Genomic DNA, 21,646 nt, shown 5'->3' with positions numbered 1-21,646 from the left:
TGAGACAAAAAATAAAAGGCATGCTGAAGAGATTTTTAAAGAACTAAAAAGAAATTTGGGAAATTGAGATATAATAATCAAACTTAAACTGACAAAAGGAATATTTATATTGCAATGTTTATAGGTACAGATTACTGGCATCTGCAATTCCCTTTAAAATGAGTGATAAAAAGAAGGTGGAAAGAGGGATCTACAGAGGGGTGGATGAAGCACAGACAGCATGATAAACTAAAATGTTAATTGTAGAATCTTGGTGTTAGGTTTGCAGATGATTATACAATTCATTTTTTTTGTAGATTTAAAATCTTTATGATAAATAAATCTTTATGATAAATTGTGGGGGTAATAAATTAATTATGCATCACGTCAGACACCATTGTTATTGCCATTTTCACAACAGCAACGATGGCTAACTTAAATTTTGTCCAGCACTTTGTGGGGCACCTGAGTGGCTCAGTTGGTTGAGCATCCAACTTCAGCTTGGGTCATGACCTCATGGTCTGTGGGTTCAAGCCCCGCATCAGGCTCTGTGCTGACAGCTCAGAGACTGGAGCCTGTTTCAGATTCTGTGTCTCCCTTTTTCTCTGCTCCTCCCCCGCTCATGCTCTGTCTCTCTCTCTCTGTCAAAAATAAACATACATTTAAAAAATTAAAAAAAATAATTTTGTTGAGCACTTTTAAATGGTGTTTTAAATACATTAACGTAATCCTAGCAATACTGTGATACAGGTGCTGTTATTATTACTGTTTTACAGACTATGACGCTGAGGCACGGAGTGGTTATTTAAGACACCCAAGGTAACACAGCTAATGAACCACAGCTAATGAGTTGACATTTTAACGTACATAATCTGGACCTAGATTCTTTTTTCTTCATCATTAACCTATAAGAAAAAAAATATCAGTGATGTGGAGGATAGGTTCGAAACATCACCTGAGCGGGTCCTGGTTTGCTCAGATGGTAGGGTACACAACTCTTAAACTGGGGGCTGTAAGTTTGAGCCCCATGTTGGATGTAAAGATTACCAAATAATAAACTATTCAAAAAGTTACCTAAAAAAAAGGTACCTAAATTACAACACAAATAATGCAGAGTTTGAAAATATGAGATAGAGGTTAAAAGACAGGAAGGACAGCATGAGAAACCCCAACATATAGCAGATTAAATTGTAAATGAAGAAAATACAGCAAATGGAAAAAGGCATCGATCAAACAAAAAATGGAGAGAAATTTTCCAGAATTGAAGACAGACATGTAACTGAAGATTCAAGAAGTTCACAAAGTCCTTAGCAGGCTACATTTTAAAAGCAGTGGTGGGGGGGCGGGGGGTCAGGGGGGAATCTACAACTAGATACAATAGAATAAAACATCAGAACCACAAAAAGAAAAAGATTATAAAAGGAACCAAAGACCAAAGACAGATTGCTTATGAAGTAAAAATAATTTGACCTAAAGTGTACAAAAACAATGATGGGCACAAGATGATACAATATTTTTAAAGTTCTGAAAGTAAGTAATTCTCAACTTAGAAATCTAGGCCTCAGGGTGCCTGAGTGGCTCAGTGGATTAAGCGCCTGACTTTGGCTCAGGTCATGATCTCACTGTTCCTGAGTTCAAGCCCTGCATCCGGCTCTGCTTTGACAGCTCGGATTCTGTGTCTCCCTCTCTCCACCCCTACCCTGCTCATGCTCTGTCTCTCTCTCGCTCTCAAAAATAAATAGATAGTAAAAAAAATTTTTTAAAGAAGAAATCTAGGATTCAAATATGAAGAAGGAAATCAAAATAAAGGGATCAAAAAATGTCCTACTTATTATCCATCACTTCACAACCCCCTAAGAGATACATTACAAGAAGAAAGGAAATGAATTTCAAAATAAGAAATGGGGTCAAAAAAAAAAAAAAAGAGCGAAGTCACTGCTAAATATGTTGATAAATCTAAGATTTAAAGTAACACAAGCAGGGCGCCTGAGTGGCTCAGGTCATGATCTTGCAGTTCGTGAGTTCAAGCCCCGTGTTGGGCCCTTTGCTGACAGCTTGGAGCCTGGAGCCTGCTTCGGATTCTGTGTTTCTCTCTCTCTTTGCCCCTCCCCCGCTCACACTCTGTCAATCTCTCTCAAAAATTAAAAAAATAATAATAAAGTAACACAAGTAAAGGTTGATTAAAAAAAATTAAACAGCAGCATATAAAATAGGACATGGAGATCAGAATAAAGGTTTGCAATGTCCTTGTGAGGAAGAGGTAAGATCTATTAACAGTTAACTAGAACACAAGCACACTGAAAGGAGGACCTTCACTGTTGGAACCACAGAACCGACAATAGGGCCGCCTAAACACTCAGACTCTCAGACTAGACCCAGAGGAGGCAGGAAATAATTCTGGTATATCCATATAAAGGAATACTATTTGGTAGTTTTTAGTGTCAATTTATATACATATATAATTTACGACAAGCAAAAATGTAGATAACATATTGAGTGAAAATATAAAGTAATAATGTTTGAAGGTAAAAAAAAACAACAAACTATTTTTTCTGTGTAGATTTAGATACATGGATATATATCAGCACAAAAATTTATTTATATAAAGAGCTAGGCATTGACACACACACACTTGTGTGTGGAGAGAGAGAGAGAGAGAGAGAGAGAGAGAGAGAGAGAGAGAGAGAGAGAGAGAGAGAGAGAGAGAGAGATGTCTACACATTCACATAGAAAGAGAGAGACCAGGGTACTTGGGTGGTTCAGTCAGTTGGGCGTCCGACTTTGGCTCAGATCGTGATCTCAGGGTTTGTGAGATCAGGACCTGTGTCGGGCTCTCTGTGCTGCCAGCTTAGAGCCTGGAGCTTCTGTGGTTCTGTGTTCCTCTCTCTCTGCCCATCCCCCACTCATGCTCTTTATCTCTCTCCTTCAGACATTAAAAACATTAAAAAAAAAAAAAAAAAAAAAGACAGAGAGAGGAAAAACTTTTGATGTCTCTGTACCAAAATGTCATCCATGGTTATCTATGGGAAGAGAATCTGTGAGTGCTATGGTTAAGGTTTCTAAACATTATTTTCCTTCATTCTCCAGAATAGATCACACACTGGGTCACAAATCAGCCCTCAACAAGTACAAAAAGATCGAGATCATGCCGTGCATATTTTCAGACCACAATGCTATCAAACTCAAAATAAACCAAGAGAAAAAAAATTGGAAAGACTAGATATACTTGGAGATTAAAGATTATCCTACTAAAGAACGAATGGGTTAACAAAGAAAGTAAAGAGGAAATGAAAAAGTACTTGGAAGCCAATGAAAATGATAACATGACAGCCAAAAATCTCTGGGACACAGGAAAGGCAGTTCTAAGAGGGAAGTACACAGCAATCCAGGCTTTCCTAAAGAAGGAAGAAAGATTTCAGATACACAACTTAATCTGACACCTAGAAAAGCTGGAAAAAGAACAACAAATAAAGCCCAAAACCAGCAGATGGGAAATAATAAAGATTAGAACAGAAATCAATGCTATTAAAAAAAAAAAAAATAGAACAGATCAATGAAACCAGGAGCTGGTTCTTTGAAAGAATTAACAAAGTTGATAAAACCAAGCCAGTTTGATAAAAAACAAAAAGGACCCAAATAAATAAAATCAAGAAATAAAGGGGAGAGATTACAGCCAACACTGCAGAAATACAAACAGTAAGACTCGAATGTTATGAACAATTATATGCCATAAATTGGGCAATCTGGAAGAAATGGACAAATTCCTAGAAACATATAAACTACCAAAACTGAAATGGGAGGAAATAGAAAATCTGAACAGACCTATAACCAGTGAAGAATTTGAATCAGTAATCAAAAATCTCCCAAAAAACAAGAGTCCAGAGCGGGAAGACTTTCCAGGAGAATTCTACCAAACATTTAAAGAAGAGTTAATACCTATTCTTTTCAAGCTGTTCCAAGAAATAGAAATGAAAGGAAAGCTTCCAAACTCCTTCTATGAGGCCAGTATTACCGTGATTCCAAAACCAGACAAAGACCCCCACTAAAAAGAACTACAGACCAATTATCCTGATGAACATGGATGTCAAAATTCTCAAGATATCAGCCAACTGGATACAACAATACATTAAAAGAATTATTCACCATGATCAAGTGGAATTTGTTCCTGGGATGCAGGGCAGGTTAAATATCTGCAATCAATCAATGTGATACATCACATCAATAAAAGAAAGGATAAGAACCACATGATCCTCTCAGTAGATGCTAACTAGTTGTATTAGTTAACAATCTCTCTTTTTAATTTTTTTAATTTTAATTTTTAATTTTTTTAATTTTAATTTTTGATGCTAACTAATTTGGATGTAAATTTTAAAAAATAAAATTTAAAATTTAAAAAAAATCCTAGAAGAGAAAATAGGCAACAACCTCTTTGAACTTGGCTACAGCAACTTCTTACTAGACAGGTCTCTGGAGGTAAGGGAAACGAAAGCAAAAAGGAACTATTGCGTGCCGGGGTGGTTCAGTTGGTTAAGCATCCAACTTCAGCTCAGGTCATGATATCATGGTTTGTGAATTCAAGCCCCACATTGGGATTCATATTCTCTCTCTCTCTCTCTCTCTCTCTCTCTCTCTCTCTCACACACACACACACACACACACACACACACACACACACACACACTCTCGCACTCTCCCTGTCCCTCCCCTATTCACACTCTGTCTCAAAATAAACAAACAAACTTCAGAAAAATGAACTACCGGGACCTCAGCAAGATAAAAAGCTTTTGTACGGTGAAGGAAACAGTCAGCAAAACTAAAAGGCAACCGACAGAATGGGAGAAGATATCTGCAAATGACAAATCAGATAAAGGGTTAGTACCCCAAATCTAGAAAGAACTTATCACACTCAACAACCAAAAAACAAATAGCTATGAGGAAATGGGCAAAAGAATGAGTAGACACTTTTCCAAAGAAGACAACCAGATAGCTAACAGACACATGAAAAAATTCTCAGCATCACTCATCATCAGGGACATACAAATCAAAAACACAATGAGATACCACCTCACACCAGAAGAGCTAAAATTAACAATTCAGGCAATGACAGATGTTGGCGAGAATGCAGAGAAGAGGAACCCTTTTGCACTGCTAGTGGGAATGTAAAATGGTGCAGCCACTCTGAAAAACAGTATGGAACAATTAAAATTAGAAGTACCCTACAAAACAGCAATTGCACTACTAGGTATTTATCCAAAGGATACAGGTGTGCTGTTTCAAAGGGGTGCATGCACCCCAATGTCTATAGCAGCACTATCAACAATAGCCCAAGTATGGAAAGAGCCCAAATGTCCATCGATGGATGAATGGATAAAGAAGATGTGGCATGCATACACACACACACACACACACACACACACACACACACACTGGACTATTATTTGGCAATCAAAAAGAATGAGATCTTGCCATTTGCAACAACATGGATGGAACTAGAGTGTATTATACTAATCAAAATTACTCAGAGAAAGTCAAATATCATGTAACTTCACTCATATGTGGAATTTAAGATACCAAACAGATGAACATAAGGGAAGGGAAGCAAAAATAATATAAAAACAAGGAGGGAGACAAAAAAGAAGAGACTCTTAAATACAGAGAACAAACTGAGGGTTGCTGGAAGGGTTTTGGGTGGGGGGGATGGGCTAAATGGGTGATGGGCATTAAGGAGGACACTTGTTGGGATGAACACTGGGTGTTATATGTAGGGGACGAATCACTGAATTCTACTCCTGAAATCATTATTGCACTATATGCAAACTGACCTGGATATAAAAAGAAAGAAAGAAAGAAAGAAAGAAAGAAAGAAAGAAAGAAAGAAAGAAAGAAAGAAAGAAAGAAAGTTATTTTCCTTTTTCAATCTATACTTTGTTCATCAAAAAAAATACCTAGAAACACTTTTAATGTTTATTTAGTTTTCAGAGAGTACAAGTAGGGGAGGGGCAGAGAGAGGGGGACATAGGATCTGAAGCCGGCTTTTGTACTGACAGTGAGCCCAATGCAAGGCTCAAACTCACAAACCACAAGATCATGACCTGAGATGAAGTCGGGGGCTCAACCGACTGAGCCACCCAGGTGCCCCTTCTTTTTTTTTTAATTAACACTTTTAAATCTTTTTTTAAAATGTTTATTCACTTATTTTGAGAGATAGAGAGAGCTTGAGCAGGATAGGGGCAGAGAAAGGGAGAAAGAGAATCCCAAGTAGGCTCAACACTCAGCACAGAGCCCAGCTCCGGACTTGAGCTCATGAACAGGGAGATAATGATCTGAGTCGAAATCAAGAGTCAGAAGCTAAACTGACTGAGCCACCCAGGTGCCCCATACTTTCTTCTTCTTAATTTTTAATAATAAACATTAATAAGAAATCATGAAATCGAAAATAATAAAGTTGATAGAAGAAATATCCATAAAATATCATTTACGGTCTTAAGCAATTGAATATCCTAATAATCACACAAAATGATACACTGGAAGCAAGGAGACCATTAAATGAAGTGAGGGAAAAATAGAGGAGGAGGATCTATGTTGAAAAATTTAAGTCTGAGCAATGATTGATTATACCTGAAATTTAAAAAAGGATATTGTAACTATTTTTAAAAATTCTTACTTCACAGATAATGAAAATACTTACAATAAAAGCACAGATATCAACGAGTTAACCAGAAAGGTATTTTTATAATAAAACCATAATATAATTAATTACAATTTAATTTACTATTAAGGTTGATGAAAAAAAAATTAACTACTTAGCTTCCTCATCCAAATGGCAGCAACTAGAATTGTAAAGCTCTTGACCCTAGGAGGAAACCAGCCACTTTTAAAAATCTAATCCTGTAACTTAAACCAATGCCCTAGTTTCCTCAAGATGATTATCAAGAATATATTCCTCCCCCAAAGCAAACAATACAAAAACTCTTTTAGTAACATAAACAAATCACGTTGTCTCCACTCAAGATTAAAGCAAAATTCAAAGAAATAATCAGCACCCTCTAAAACCTAAAATTCCTGAATGTGTTAACATTACAAGTATCCTTCCCTCTCTGAATCTATTTGATTTTTAAGGGACTGAATTACAAGTACTGCTAGGAGGACCAGTAATGGAGAGACGTGGAAAGCATTCTGACTTCTGCTGCCCCTGCCTGTGTTACTTACACATTGTACCACACCGGACAAGTTACTTAATATCTCTCGATTCACACTGGATCCACTCAAAACAAGAAGGTAGACACACTAATGTTTAAATACCTTTCAAGCCTAGTATTCCCTTAATCTAAAAGCCGACGGAAAGGCCTTATCTCTGAATTGTTTCACAACTATGAGCTCACCTTAAGATGGGAGGCTTAAGTAGAGGTCATAGCCTAACTGGGGTGAATAGCATGGAATTCAAAATAGGCTGTTTTCCAAAATTGCTCATCTGTGACTTATAATTAACCAAAACCCAAAATACATGAAAACATCTGTCTTTGCTGAACAGCTCTCCATCTTTCTGAGTCATTCAAATCACGTACATATTTTGTAATAAATACATCATTAGCCTAGATGAAGAGAGTCCTACACAGAAGCAGAGAAATAGGCACAGTATCTAGGTATCTGTGACATACTAGAGCTTTGGAGGATAATGGATGAGATTTTTTTTTAACCCCTGCAGCAAACTAGAAGGATAGCGCAAAGCTAGAAAATGAAAAAGTTAAACAACTGATTGCTGAAATAGTCCTAGCATGGTGCCTGGCACACAGGAGGCCCTCCATGAATGAATGAATGAATGAATGAATGAATGAGTGAATGAATGAGTGAATGAATGAATGTGTACCTCTTCAAGTCCCATCAAGTCTCAAAATTATGAATCTATAAAATACCTGTTTTTTATGGAAATCCTTTAGGGCCGTTTCATAGCCTTGCTCCAGCCTACTGAAGGCTATCCCTACATCTGTCGTCCACCAGATCTGCGAGCTTGTTAGTGCAACTTGAGCAGGGAAATCGAAGATCCACAGCTCCCTTGGTTTCTCCTCACTGGCTGCTATGGCTTCTGTGATGGAATGTCGCACAGTTTCCTGCATAGTGTGTTCAAGCTGCAGCAGCCACGTTTCCACCTTTTGAAGCAAAATGAAATGATTTAGCACAGGCTGAACTACGCAAGAGAGATAATTCCATCCTCCTATGGGCTCAAAGGCCATGTGGACGGTGGGGCCTTGGGTGGATTTATTTTAAACCCACAGAGAAAACTGGAAGACGCAGAACACAAATGGAAGACGAACAACAACGGATGAAGTCCTTCCTATACGAACCTGTCCTCTCCCAGGAGAGCGCTCATCTCATTTCACCTGCTAGACGGCCCAGTAACTTTCTGTAGCCTTAACACAGGTGTTCTCAACTATCTGTCTCTCAGATGTGAAGACAAGGGGGTTCTGGATCGAGATCCCCTGTAGTAATGCACAGTGTTCTGAGAAACCAAACATCACAGCCATCTACAGAGTAATACGCTAGAGTAAGATTCTAGAGCTTTGGGAATAATGGCAGATTGATTTTTTTTAAATGTTTCTTTTTGATAATTTTTAAATATACTGAAAATTCTTCTCTAAAATCCTCCTATTTCTTACTCTTAAGACAAAGTATTTTCAGCAAGTGTCTTAATTATATTCCCTACTGGCTCTCATCTTCACACTTGTCAAAAATTAGACAGCAGGAAAGTGTAAGAGAGAGGACAACTGCTGACTTGTGAAAGTTAATCTTTGTTTTAAAAAAACCCAAGTTTATTTTGCCCCCACAAATATATTTTACCCAGTTTTCTATTATGTTCAAATATGCTTTGTTATATTTACCCACATATGTGTTTCCATGGGTGTTATATCACAAAAAGAATACACATACTATTTGCAAATAATCGACCTCAATAAAAAATGACTGTAATAAATAAATTCCAAAGACCACATGAGATTGTGAAAATGTTAGAACTGTTTTCTTTGTCTGCCTCTGTGAAGACGGCAGAAACATTCATTCCTAGAGTATCTTTCTCTAGAGGACTTGGAAAGAGTGATAGGTAGTTGATGAGCTGACAGCCTTCTCTACTGAAAGAAAAAGGAAGCACTGGCTGGCAGCGGGCCCAACATCCTGAGAGCTTTCTCCTCTGACTACGTAACAGGACACTGTTCACATGCCTGAGTTCAGGGTCTCCAGTCTCACCATGACTAAGTCCAACTGGGTCACTAAGCCCAACTCTTGATGTTACCCAGCAACTAGTTCTTTCAGTAAATCAGACAGCATGTGAGCATATCCCAGAGTACTCTGGGATCCAGGTCCTCAACACGGCCACCTGTTCTCAAGAACTTTCCAGTCCATCTGGGAAGACTGAATACACATATAAGGTGATGTATCGCCTCGCGCTCAGACGAATATGCCAAGAGTGGCAACTTCGTTCAGCATGATTTGAGAAATAAACTGATGCGATATGGCTCAAACCCTCCCCTTTCTGATATTTCATCGGCCTCTTCCCAACCCTCTGTGAAAACAATTACCACTTCCCATTATCATTATCCATTTCTTCATTATAATTCATTATAATTATCCATTTCTTCCAGGAAAACTAAGAGCTCCTCCAGGACGGTGAACATGTCTTGTTCATTTCTGGATCCCCAGAAATTTAACCCAGCATCTGACACATAGTAGGTATTCAATAAACACTAATCTAACAAAATACAAATAGTCTAATTTGGGAGGAACCAATAATAAAAGCGCAGGGAGGGAAAGACGTAAAGAGCATCTTTTTATAAAACAAAGGCAATTAGAGACTGAATGTGGTATATGCTCGAGTCTCTAGCCTAAATTGCTTATATAGAATAAATCAGAGCACCGTGAAAACTTTCAATACTAAGGGCTCCTGCTAGTGACAACCACATCCGTCAAATGGACTGTCGTCCTTCTGGGCACTACGCCAGTTGGCTTACCAGTCTGCAGGGGAGGTTACCAGACAGCAACACGTGTTACTTTTGTCAAGATAGTTTATGGTGACTTTTTCTAATCACTGTAATAATATCCTAAAGACCCCAAGAGATCAAAAAATACATTTTAATCAAAGTATTCCACCATCTGCTTCCCCTTCATTTGGCAGGATTTCTTGGTACAATATTAAAAAGGAACAGAGGGGAATAAAGAAAACCCCTGTTTTGTTTTGTTTTTTTTTTTAAAGGCTCCCATCACATTTCAGCAAGGGACAATTCAAAGAACCTGCCTCAACCCGAACAGTTCTGTAATGGAGGCTATGGTCTCCGTGACTCTGTGGATTAACTCAACCTGCTCAAGCATCATCATGAAAAGATGCAATTTCTCTACATCATCTGAAAACGCCAAGAATGCTTTCATAAATCATAATGAGCCATTCTTGCACTTAACCATTAAGAATATTTTTCAGGTATTTGGCTGTGCAAGAAGAGAATATGCTACCTTAACTGTCTGTGCACGTGGTAATTAAGAGTATGGGACATCGGCCTGGTAGATTCAGTCGACTTTATTTATGAGCAGCCATTTACAACATTCACATCACAATCCTGAACCACAAGCCTCTTTAAAACATGCTTTACTGCCAAGGTGCTGCTTTCCTCAAACTCTCTGTGACGAAACCAATAAGCTTTATAGGAGGCTCGGTCACTGGGTTGAACTGGCTTTTCATTCTGGCGTCCACTCATTCAAACTGTGACAATGCTTCCTGACCAGCTCGACTGCTAGCATTTCTGAGACTCTCTGACGTGCTGAAGCCAAGGGAGCAGAAACTGGGAAGCATGGCAAGGTTTGGCACAGTACAGCAGTCACACTGGACGTGGGCAAACGGGAAACTCTGAGCACACAACTAACCAGGGACTGATGTGACAGGAGTTGACTTCTTTTCTTGTTCAATTCAACCTTTAAAAATTACCCTGAGGGGAGCCTGGGTGGCCCAGTGGGTTAAGTAATCGACTCTTTATGATTTTGGCTTACGTCATGCTCTCATGGTTGTGGGACCGCCCCCAGGTCATCTCCATGCTGGGCATGGAGCCTGCTTAGGATTCTCTCTTCCCCAACCCTCCCGCCCCCCGCCGCCTCTCTCCCGCTCTTGCTCGTGCGTGCCCTCTCTCAAAAAAAATTATCCCAGAAATACTCCTGTAGCATAGACAACTTTATAATCATATCTTACGTGGCCTATGCATTCGCATTCAGCTTGGAATGGGACGTATTCTTTTTCTTTGCTGTACATTCCAATTGCTCTGGTGGTAGACACATCCTCATCTTCAAACTGCAGATCTGCAATGCTGTCGAAGAGTTTGGCAAGGTGACGTGTTACCTAAGATAATTTGAAAAGATGAGAGCATTTCTTACTGGAGATATATTCTGGTAATCTAGAGATAATTCCATACGAATTCACAAAACTTTATATAGTTAGAGAGTTGTCTCGAAATGTTTTCCTTCAAAATAAAAATCACTCCTTAAACTCCAGAGTTTAAAATGACCTTGACAGAGAAGGGGCCAGGCACGTTGGCTGCATCATCAGGTGCTGGGTGGTGGATGCTTATCATGAAAAGTTACCCTTGAAGATTAGACACTTACCAACCTACCTGCACCATATACCTGTTAGCAATCATCATACTGGGAATTGTGTGGCCAAGTTTTTAAAATTCAGATATATTATTTTACTCTAAAAAAATCATTTACTACTATAAGAAGGTTATGTTAAAATTTCTGAAACAAAAATTTAAGTTACATACAATATTACTCTCGTATTGTGTCTTATGTTATTGTGTACTTGGTTTGATATTAAAGTGAGCCCTACAGTATATTTGTTATACCAGGAAAGTAAATAGGATTTCCCCATTTTTAAAATTTTTTTTCAAAGTTTATTTGAAAGAGAGAGAGAGAGAATGAACAGAGGAGGGCCCGAGAGAGAGGGAGACAGGGAGAGAGAGAGAATCCCAAGCAGGCTCCTCAATGACAGAACGGAGCCCAGTGTGGGGCTTGAACTCATGAACTGTGAGATCATGACCTGAGCTGAAACCAAGAGTGGGGCACTCCACCGACTGAGCCACCCAGGTGCCCTAAATTTCCCCATCTGTATTGATAAGGAAAGTTGGAGCTGAAATACTAGATGACTTTGTCAAGCTGACATTGTTAAAAATGAGTGGGTTTTAGATTTTAAACCTCCAAATCCAAAGTTCAAATTCTTCTGGCATCATTAACTGTTATATCCTAAATTGTGGCATCTGCAAAGGAACCCCCAAGAAGCAGCATGCTGAACTTGACCATAGGTCCCAGACTATTTGAAAAATAAAACTAAATGAAAAGACACAGATCAACATTTGTTCAGCTAGTGGCCAATTTGGAGATTAAATGCTAACTGGAATACGGAATACTAGAAGAGCAGTATTTGTCTATCCAGTCCTATCGGCATCAGACTAGGACAGGCCTCTTTAGTACAAACAGTGGCACAGAGGAAAAGAAAAGACATGCATTCCCAAGGCAGACTCACAAGGAGAACAATCAGGTAAGCTGCTCTACCTCTTCTGGGGCAGACAAAGTCACAGACAGTGTACTAGAGGAAGTATCAGGAATGGGAAGAAGAGGCCTCTCTTCACACATGGTGCAAATAAACGCTGCTGAGCGGAAAACAGTTTGGTGTCCCTCAAAAGTTAAACATACAATCACTGTAAGTCCTAGCAATTCCATTCCCAGGTATATACTCAAAGTATTTTAAAGCAGGTACCTGTACACAAATGTTCAAATCCTTGTACACGTGTTTATAGCAGTATTAAGAGCCAAAAGGTGGGGCCAATCCGAATGCCCACCGGTGGATGGCTGGACAAAACGTGGCACATACATACAATGGGATAATGTTCAGACACAAAAAGGAATGGAGTGCTGTTACATACAAGATGGGTGAACCTGGAAAACATGATGCTAAATAGAAGAAGCTATTCACAAGAGCCCATGTATGAGACAGTTCCATTTATATGAAATGTCCAGAATACGTAAATCCATAGAGATAGATAGCACACTGGTGGCTGCTGGGGGCTGGAGAGAGGAAAGAACACAGAGTGACTGCTCAATGGGCGTGGGGTTTTATTCTGGAGTGCAGGTATTCTGCAACTAGATAGAGGTGATACCTGCACTACATTGTGGTACAAAACGCCACCGAATCCTACAGGTTAAAATGGTTCATTTCATGTTATGTAAACTTTAACCTAATAAAAATAAAATGAAAGATGCTGATCACAAGATGGTTTAAAGCTATATAGCATTTACCAGCAGCATACAGGTGACATCCCTGTAATGAGCTTTTCCAGAAATTCAGTTTAACTGAACTTGAAAACTATCCCAATAGCAGCTTCTAGGAACATCAACCTATCTAAATTTCCTGCATGAGAACACCAACACCAACATTGGTAAGCAACTCCTTAGGAGTGATTTAATCTTTGAAGCTTTTGGCCTTAACATTCGCGCTGTATTTGCAGTTTTCGTATTAAAGAAAACCACGGTGAGAAATCAGAGTTTAAAAAAGATGAGTTTTTGAGACTCTCGCTTAAAGATAGAGCAGTAGCTGATGATCATTGCTGGGGTTATCCTCTTCTCCTCCATCCCTGTATATTACCCAGAGGACATTTATACACAGAAAGTATCTCTAATAATCTAACAACTCACTGGCACAGCTCAAGTGGCTAGGAAGGGCACAGATGTTTAATGGCTTCTACCGTGTAACGGGCCTAAATAATATTCAGGTGAAAAGCTGCAGGATCAATGAGACCTCAACCATTAGACTCTCTCAAACACTTTTGCTTTGGTGAGACAAGAGTTTCAAAAGAACTTCTAGTCTTCTAGTCTATCAATCATTGACCAGGAAATGCAAACCCCATGGCTTCCAGTGCTCTTGGTACTTATCCCTGGCATGTTTGAAGTCAGGGGCTTTCATATTCTGTCTTCTATTTAAAGATTCTGAGGAAATACAGCTACTGGTTTTGTTTCATTTTGTTTTTTAACTAGTGTGGACCCTGGTGTCATCAAATTTGTCCCGTTTCTATGAATATCTCTTTAGATTTTTTTAACAGAAAAACAAAATTCTTTACTAGCTTAATGTTTACAATACCCTTTCATAATTAAAAAGAAAAATGAGTGCCTTATAGGCCCGTGTTTTTATCTCACTAAAGAAATTGAAAGGATTTGAACACTTCAAATCACAAACAAGTCAGTAATGTCCTTATATCTTACATAGGTTTGTAAAAGGTTACCAAGAAACACTGAAATGTTATTCCCTCAGTTTACAGCTTATACAAAATCAGGTACATCCATCCACTAGTAAGCTGAAAGAGAGGCAGTCGGTCCTTGCTTCACACAGTAGTGTGCAATCTTAACAATTACCGTGCAATCTTAATAATCAATGGAAAATTTATGATTATCCTCAGACTTTTTAAAAAACTTTGTTAAAACATTAAACTCCCTTTTTCTCTTGGTTATATAAGTACAAGGAGATAAAAACTGTAACTATTTAGTACATCACAGGGACATCTGGGTGGCTCAGCTGGTTGAGCATCCAACTTCTACTCAGGTCACGATCTCATGGTTCGTGAGTTCAAGCCCCATATCAGGCTCTGTGCTGACAGCTCAGCTCGGAGCCTGAAGCCTGCTTCAGATTCTGCATCTCCCACTCTCTGCTCCTTCCCCGCTTGTGCTCGGTCTCCCTCTCAAAAATAAACAAACATTAAAAAAATATTCAGTACACTGTAACTTAAAATATGCAAAATACTGAAAACTTGGTAGAAAATTTATTGGGGTAGTTCGATTAGTGTTTGCCTTCTCATCTTAGAAGTTAAGATAGAGAGTGAGCATCTTTTCTGGGTCATCAAGAATCGCCATACTCCTTTCAACATTTGGATCAGCTGCCAACATTTTATCCTTTGAGCTCTTAATGTCCTGAAATTTCTTTCAGAGTTTCTTTAATGTGAAGCTATTTTGAGGGGCTGGTCACCTTTCCCTTATTTCCCTTGGGACATTTTCATCCATTTTGCCACAACAAGTGCTTTCATTTCTATCAGTAAGTTCATTTTCACTAAAACCCTCTGGCTGCAAATGTAGAAATTCTCAAATGGTATAGAGCCATCATTCCCAGTGAGCATTCTCTTCTTTAAGTACCTCTATACTTGATTCAAATTTAACTTCCGGCGTGATCCATTTTCATTTCTTCTCTGTGCTTCCAACTTTATTACAAATTCCCTCATTCAGTTATGTGTATCTATAAAATGGTACACGGGTTCATCTCTAGGGACAAGGAGGTAGCAAAGTACATGCTTTGCTGCCTGTGTGTAAACTGAGTAACATACGTGTGATGGCCAAACATGGAGAGACTTCAAAAGGTATAATATGACTGTCCATGAGGCATCATGCACATTTGCTATTCACCCAGTGATTTTTTGTGAAGAACGAGCAATGAGATTTCTGTTTTTCGTGATTATTGGCAGTTAACATACCATAGTTATCTTAACCTTGGACCATGTTGTTGGGGGACTGGTGTTATTTAACCAATCCTTGTTAGCTGAAATTCCTATACATGGGAACTGTGAACAGGGAGAGCTGCTTATTTAAGAACCTATATTTATCTGTCTAAATAGAGTAAAAAATATTAACTCATTTAGGTAGTTTTATACTGTAAAATGCATATCAACACAGTGTTCACATTAGCTGGCCTACCCTATGTTCACCTGGAAAACAAAGGGCAAGAAAAATGAAATTACTATAGCTTCTTGTACCTTCTCAAAGCTCAGCACTTGCCTTTTGCCTATATCTAATTTCATGTTTGCTCCATCTATGAAAGACGCCTCTGCAGACTGAGATAAAATAACCATAAAAGCTTAGTATCACTCCTGGCATGGGGAGCACCTCAAGACTCATTCCCTTGTAGTCATTAACTCATTTATTCATGTTAATGGTTAAGAGTCACGAAGATAATGCTTGTGTGGATGTAATGTCCAAAATGTAGGCAGTCCTGCCTATCCTCTCTAAACGAGATGAAATTGAGTCTGTTATTTGCACATGAGCAAAAATTTAAGCCAGCCTGTCAAAACGTTAGTCTTCTTTTTTTAAATAATATTACTCAGTATCGGTGACAGTACAGGGAAATGGACGTGCAACATTGTCGAAAGTCTCGATCTGCAAAAACGTTCTAGAAGTTGGTTAAATCAATTATGGCATATTCATATAATCAAACCTTTTATAAACATTCAACATATTATTGAAGAACATTCTAATTTGAAACATGTATGACATACACAAAGACACATTAAACACTATAATCACTCAGTACAAGTATCTAGCAGTATATAATTCTGATCCCTTTCAAATTTTCAGTAATGGAGATGAATTAGTTACATAATCCAAAAAGACTAAGTTATAAATTTTGTAAATAATTATAGGCAATATGAGGTAATAAGCATTGCTTAGTTTTGTTTCTACTAAAAACAAAATAATATATATTTTCCAATTTGATTTTCTATTAATGTAACTTGGACGTATTCACACTGCTGATTCTATTTAACATCTATAGCATGAATACATAAATTTATATAAATACAGTGACAACACAAATGCTGAATTTTTAAATAACCTTTTGAAATAGGTAAGTAAAAAAAATCACGTGTATACATCTTAATAAATTTCAGCAAATTTAACACAACTCTTGTAACCACTAAGAAGGTTAAGAAATATCACAAACAACACAACAGAAATAAAAACAACGATAAGAGAATATTATGAGCAACTATATGCCAACAAAATGGGCAATCTGGAAGAAATGGAAAAATTCCTAGAAACATATACACTATCAAAACTGAAACAGGAAGAAATAGAAAATTTGAACAGGCCCATAACCAGTAAGGAAATCGAATCAGTAATCAAAAATCTTCCAAAAAACAAGAGTCCAGGGCCAGATGGCTTTCCAGGGGGAATTCTACCAAACATTTAAGGAAGAGTTAACACCTATTCTCTTGAAACAGTTCCAAAAAATAGAAATGGAAGGAAAACTTCCAAACTCTTTCTATGAAGCCAGCATTACCCTGATTCCAAAACCAGACAGAGACCCCACTAAAAAGGAGAACTATAGACGAATTTCCCTGATGAACATGGATGCAAAAATCCTCAACAAGATATTAGCCAACCAGCTCCAACAATACATTAAAAAAAATTATTCACCACGACCAAGTGGGATTTATACCTGGGATGCAGGGCTGGCTCAATATCTGTAAAAAAATTAAAGTGATTCATCACATCAATAAAAGAAAGGACAAGAACCATATGAGCCTCTCAATAGATGCAGAGAAAGCATTTGACAAAAGACAGCATCCTTTCTTGAGCAGGTTAAGAAATAGAATGTGCTCGGAGCCAAAAAAGTAATTGCCCATGGCAGCCATTAGTACCTCCTCTCAAAAACGGACATCATCTTTACCTGAGTAGATTCATACGATACGTACTTCTGGGTCCACCTTCTGTAAATTAACATTTTGTTAGTGAGGCTTATTCATGTTATTAGGTACATTTTTTCATTGCTAAGTGGTATGCCATTTGAGGAACATACCACTCTGCTGTTAAAGTATATTTAGATGGTTTGCAGTTTGGGTCTATGATGAATAATAATAATGTAGGTTTGAAAACTTTTGTATATGTTTTTCGGTTCACATATGTATACGATGAGAAGAAAAAATGCTGGATAATAATGTATTCTTTTAAAATTTATTTGAGAGAGAAAGAGAGCATGCACAAGTGGGGCAGGGCAGAGAAAGAAGGAGAAAGAGACAATCCTAAGCAGACTCCACCATGCTTAGCACAGAGCCCAACGTGGGGCTTGATCCCAAGACCCTGGGATCAGGACCTGAGCCCAAAGCAAGAGTCATAGGCCCAACTGACTGAATCACCAAGGCACGCCAATAATGTATTCTTATACTCATGTTTATAAGTCACCGTTAAATAGATTTTCTGAGTGTTTCTATCAACTTACAATCCCCATGGCTAGATAGAAGATTCCCCTGTCCCATATCCTTACCATTATTTAATATTTTGAGTTTAATTTTAGCCTTTTGGTGCAATTGATCTTGCTATCTCATTGTGTGAGTATACGTTTTTCTAATGCCACGTCATGTCAAAGTCTGAGGAACTATCTCTACAAACTGAAAAAAGGGGGAAATCCACCAATTCGTGATTTCCTCACCAGTTCTTCCATCCCCATGATGTCAAAACAGTGCCATGAGGTTACCAAGGTATCTTCGGCAAGAAAACAAACAAAAAAAGTGAAAACGAACCAGAGAAGATTAGCTCCGTGGATGAGCACTTGATAGTTATGTTCTTTTGTTTCTAAATTTCAAGTAAAATCTTTTATTTTAAATCAGCAGCACGTAGAAGTCCTTGATATTGGTGTATTTGGTCTATTCATGTATGGAGACATGCGTATGTGAATCCCTAACTAACGTGTATCAATCTGCTTTTCCAGTGTAACTAACTACCCCCAAATTCAGTGGCTTAAAATAGCAACAACTTCTTAGCTTCCAACTGTGTGTGTTGGCTTTTGGATTACCTCAGCTGGTTACCCTGTTTGTGGTCCCTTGTGATCAATGGCTTCTCTCGTATATGTGATGATTACCCAGCTGGTAGCTTGGGTATGGGCATATGCCTATCATTCAGTAGGCTAGCCTTGGCTTGTTCATGACAGGGTGGTCACAGGCTTCTGAATAGCAGAAAGGGGGTAAGTCCCAGTGTGTGTGAACTTGTCAAACCTCTTGCTAATGATACAATGGCCAAAACAAGTCACATACTAATCCAAAAGGAGAAACGAATTCTACCCTTGATAAAAATTGCACCAAGACACTAAAAGGGCCTGGATGCATGGAGGGGAAGAATTTGTGGCCATTTTTACAGTATTATATTTTAAGTATTTTTGTTTCTTTACATTATTCCTTGCTCAGAAACTAAAGACATAGTACCTACTGTTTTCCCCATTTGGTATACAAGGAAACTGATGTTCAGAAAAGTAAAGCAGTAACATAGCTACTAATCAACAGAAGCAGCTCGTGTAGGATTTCAAGGTCTCTGTTCTTATCATGCTGCCTTCTGATGGATGGCTGATACGCCTGTTTTGTCTAGTTCCATACAGTTAACATTTCAACAGTCACATTTTTTTGTGTAGATGTAGATTTCCATCTGGTATCATCTTCCTTCTGCCTGAAGCACTTCCTTTAACATTTCTTGTATTGACAGTCTGCTGGTGATGAAATCTTTCTGATTCTGAATGTCTGAAAACATCTTCATTTTGCATTCACTTTTAAAAGATATTTTCACTGGAGAAAGATTTGTAGGTTGATTTTTTTTTCTTGCAGTATTTTACAGCTGTTGGTCCACTCTTTTCTCATTTGCATGGAGAAGCCTCTCATCATGTTTCCATTTATTCCCCTGTGCATAATATGACTTTATGGATGATCTTTGAATTTATCACTGGTTATAACCAATCTGACTAACCTGGTATAGTTTTCTTTGTAGTGTGTGCTTGTGTTCACAATTAAGCTTGAGCTTAAATCTATAGATTTCTTTTCATCAATTCAGAAACCTCTTGGCTGTTATTCTGCCAGGATTTTTTTCTGTTTCCCTTCCTCCATTTGGAGATGTCCAATATACACACATGGAACTTTATCTTTTCTGCATCCCTACTTACCTTTTGGAACATACTAATAAAGCTGTCACTTTTAATATCTTTGTCTAACATTTGTATCAGTTTTAATTGATTTGTTTCCTCATTATGAGAGTTAGATATTCTTGCCTTTTTACACGTCCTCTAATCTTTAGTGGTGTATCAGACATTGTAAACATTGTAAACTTACTCTGGAGCTGAATACATTATTATTCCTATCTTCTTGAGCTTTGATTTGGGATGCAGTTAAATTACTTGCAAACATTTTGATCTTTTTGGATCTTGCTTTTTTTTTTTTTAAAGTTGATTCATTTTGAAAGAGAGAACTAGAGCACACATGTGAACCAGGGAGGGAGGGAGAGGGAAAGAGAGAATCTCAAGCAAGCCTTGCACTGTCAGCGAGGAGCCCCACATGAGGCTCAATCCCATGAACCATGAGATCGTATCTGATCCACAATCAAAAGCCACTTAACTAATTGAGCGACCCAGGTGCCCTTGGATCTTGCTTTCAAGACTTATTCGGCAGGGGTGTCCGGGTGGCTCAGTTAAGTGGCTCTTGATTTCAGCTCAGGTCATGATTTCACGGTTCATGGGATGGAACCCACTTGAATTCTCTCTTCCCCTATCTGCCCCTCTACCGTTCACACTCTCTCTCTCAAAAACAATTTTTTAAAAAGGATTTGTTTGACAGAACTGGAACAGTATGTAATCCAGGGCTAATTATTCCCACTGCTGAAGACTACAAGAAGCCCCTCTAGAAGTTTCTGGGGTTCTCGCTCTACAGTTCTTTCCTCTTTGGCACTCAGTTCTGCAAACTCCAGCTACCTTGTTCTCCTTGGATTCTCAGCTCAGATCCCTCAATTCAAAAGAGCCTACTAGATCATGCCCGGCTCCCCCTCCCTGTCCCAGACTTGGAAACTCACTCAAAGAAGCAAATGGGACCATCAGAGAGCTCATCTCCTTTGTTCCAAGTCTGTCATGAATTGTTATCCTCTGTTGTCTGATGTCCAGGGACAAGAAAGTTGTTGTTTCATATATTTTGTCGGAGTTTTGGTGCTTTTAAGCAGGTGGGTAAATTCAGCTGCTACTCCATCTTGCCCAGAAGCACAAGTGTATCTCTCTTTGTGGTTTTAATTTGCATTTCTCTGATGACTTAAGAAGTGAAGCAACTTTTTATGTTTACTGGTCTTAGAATATCTTCTTTTGGGAATAGCCTGCTTAAATATTCTGCCCCCTTTTATACTGGATTATCCATCTGTCCTTGCTTCTTTGGACGTAAGAATTATTTTATATTCTGCCTATAAGTCTTTTTTTTTAAGGCATTGCCAACATCTTTTCCAACTTTGCGGCTTACAGTGTTAATCTCTTAATAGTATCCTTTGATAAGGCAAAGTTTCCAACTTTAACACAATCAAATCCATCAACCTTTCCCTACACGCAGTACTTGAATATCCAACTTAAATTTTTGCTCCCTGTGGCACCTGGGTGACTCAGCTGGCTGAGCATCTGACTTCCACTCAGGTCATGATCTTGCTTTTTTTGGAGTTTGAGCCCTGCATCAGGCTCTCTGCTGTCAGCGCAGAGCCTGCTTCAGGTCCTCTGTGTCCCTCTCTCTGCCCCTCCCCTGCTCGTGCTCGCTTGCTCTCTCTAAAAATAAAACCATTTTAAAAAATGTAAAAAAGAAATTTTTGTTCAAAGATCATTCTTTCTCAGATGTTATACACTTCATTGTTGCACCTGTCAAATTTACATCTACATCTACTAGAACCTTTTAGATACCATTTATGGTAGATCCCCTTTTCCACCATCCCTGCACATTCATACCCAATTGACCTTAGAATGAGTCATTATCATGGTCTGATTCTCTGCTCGACAAATTCCTTGGTACCCAATTCCAGTTCCAGTTTGTATTTTTTGTTTTTTCTCTTTCTT

The 21,646-nt window shown here is 38.4% G+C and overlaps 1 protein-coding gene across 2 annotated transcripts in view; it reads right to left on the bottom strand.

The window, feature by feature from the left end:
- DNAH11 (dynein axonemal heavy chain 11) overlaps positions 1 to 21,646 on the bottom strand; it is a 356,336-nt gene that overhangs the window by 227,495 nt on the left and 107,195 nt on the right. For both annotated transcript variants that reach the window (XM_042967928.1, XM_042967929.1), the window contains 2 exons: positions 11,201 to 11,347; positions 7,893 to 8,126 (listed from right to left, as the gene is read on the bottom strand). In XM_042967928.1, coding sequence (XP_042823862.1) covers positions 7,893 to 8,126; positions 11,201 to 11,347 — 381 coding nt within the window. The remainder of the gene's footprint in view (positions 1 to 7,892; positions 8,127 to 11,200; positions 11,348 to 21,646) is intronic.

This window comes from Panthera tigris, chromosome A2 (genome assembly GCF_018350195.1).
Source record: "Panthera tigris isolate Pti1 chromosome A2, P.tigris_Pti1_mat1.1, whole genome shotgun sequence".
In the NCBI taxonomy this organism is placed as follows: Eukaryota; Metazoa; Chordata; class Mammalia; order Carnivora; family Felidae; genus Panthera; species Panthera tigris.
The sequence above is the reverse complement of the archived record's forward strand: the minus strand, read 5'-3'. Positions and strand labels throughout refer to the sequence as shown.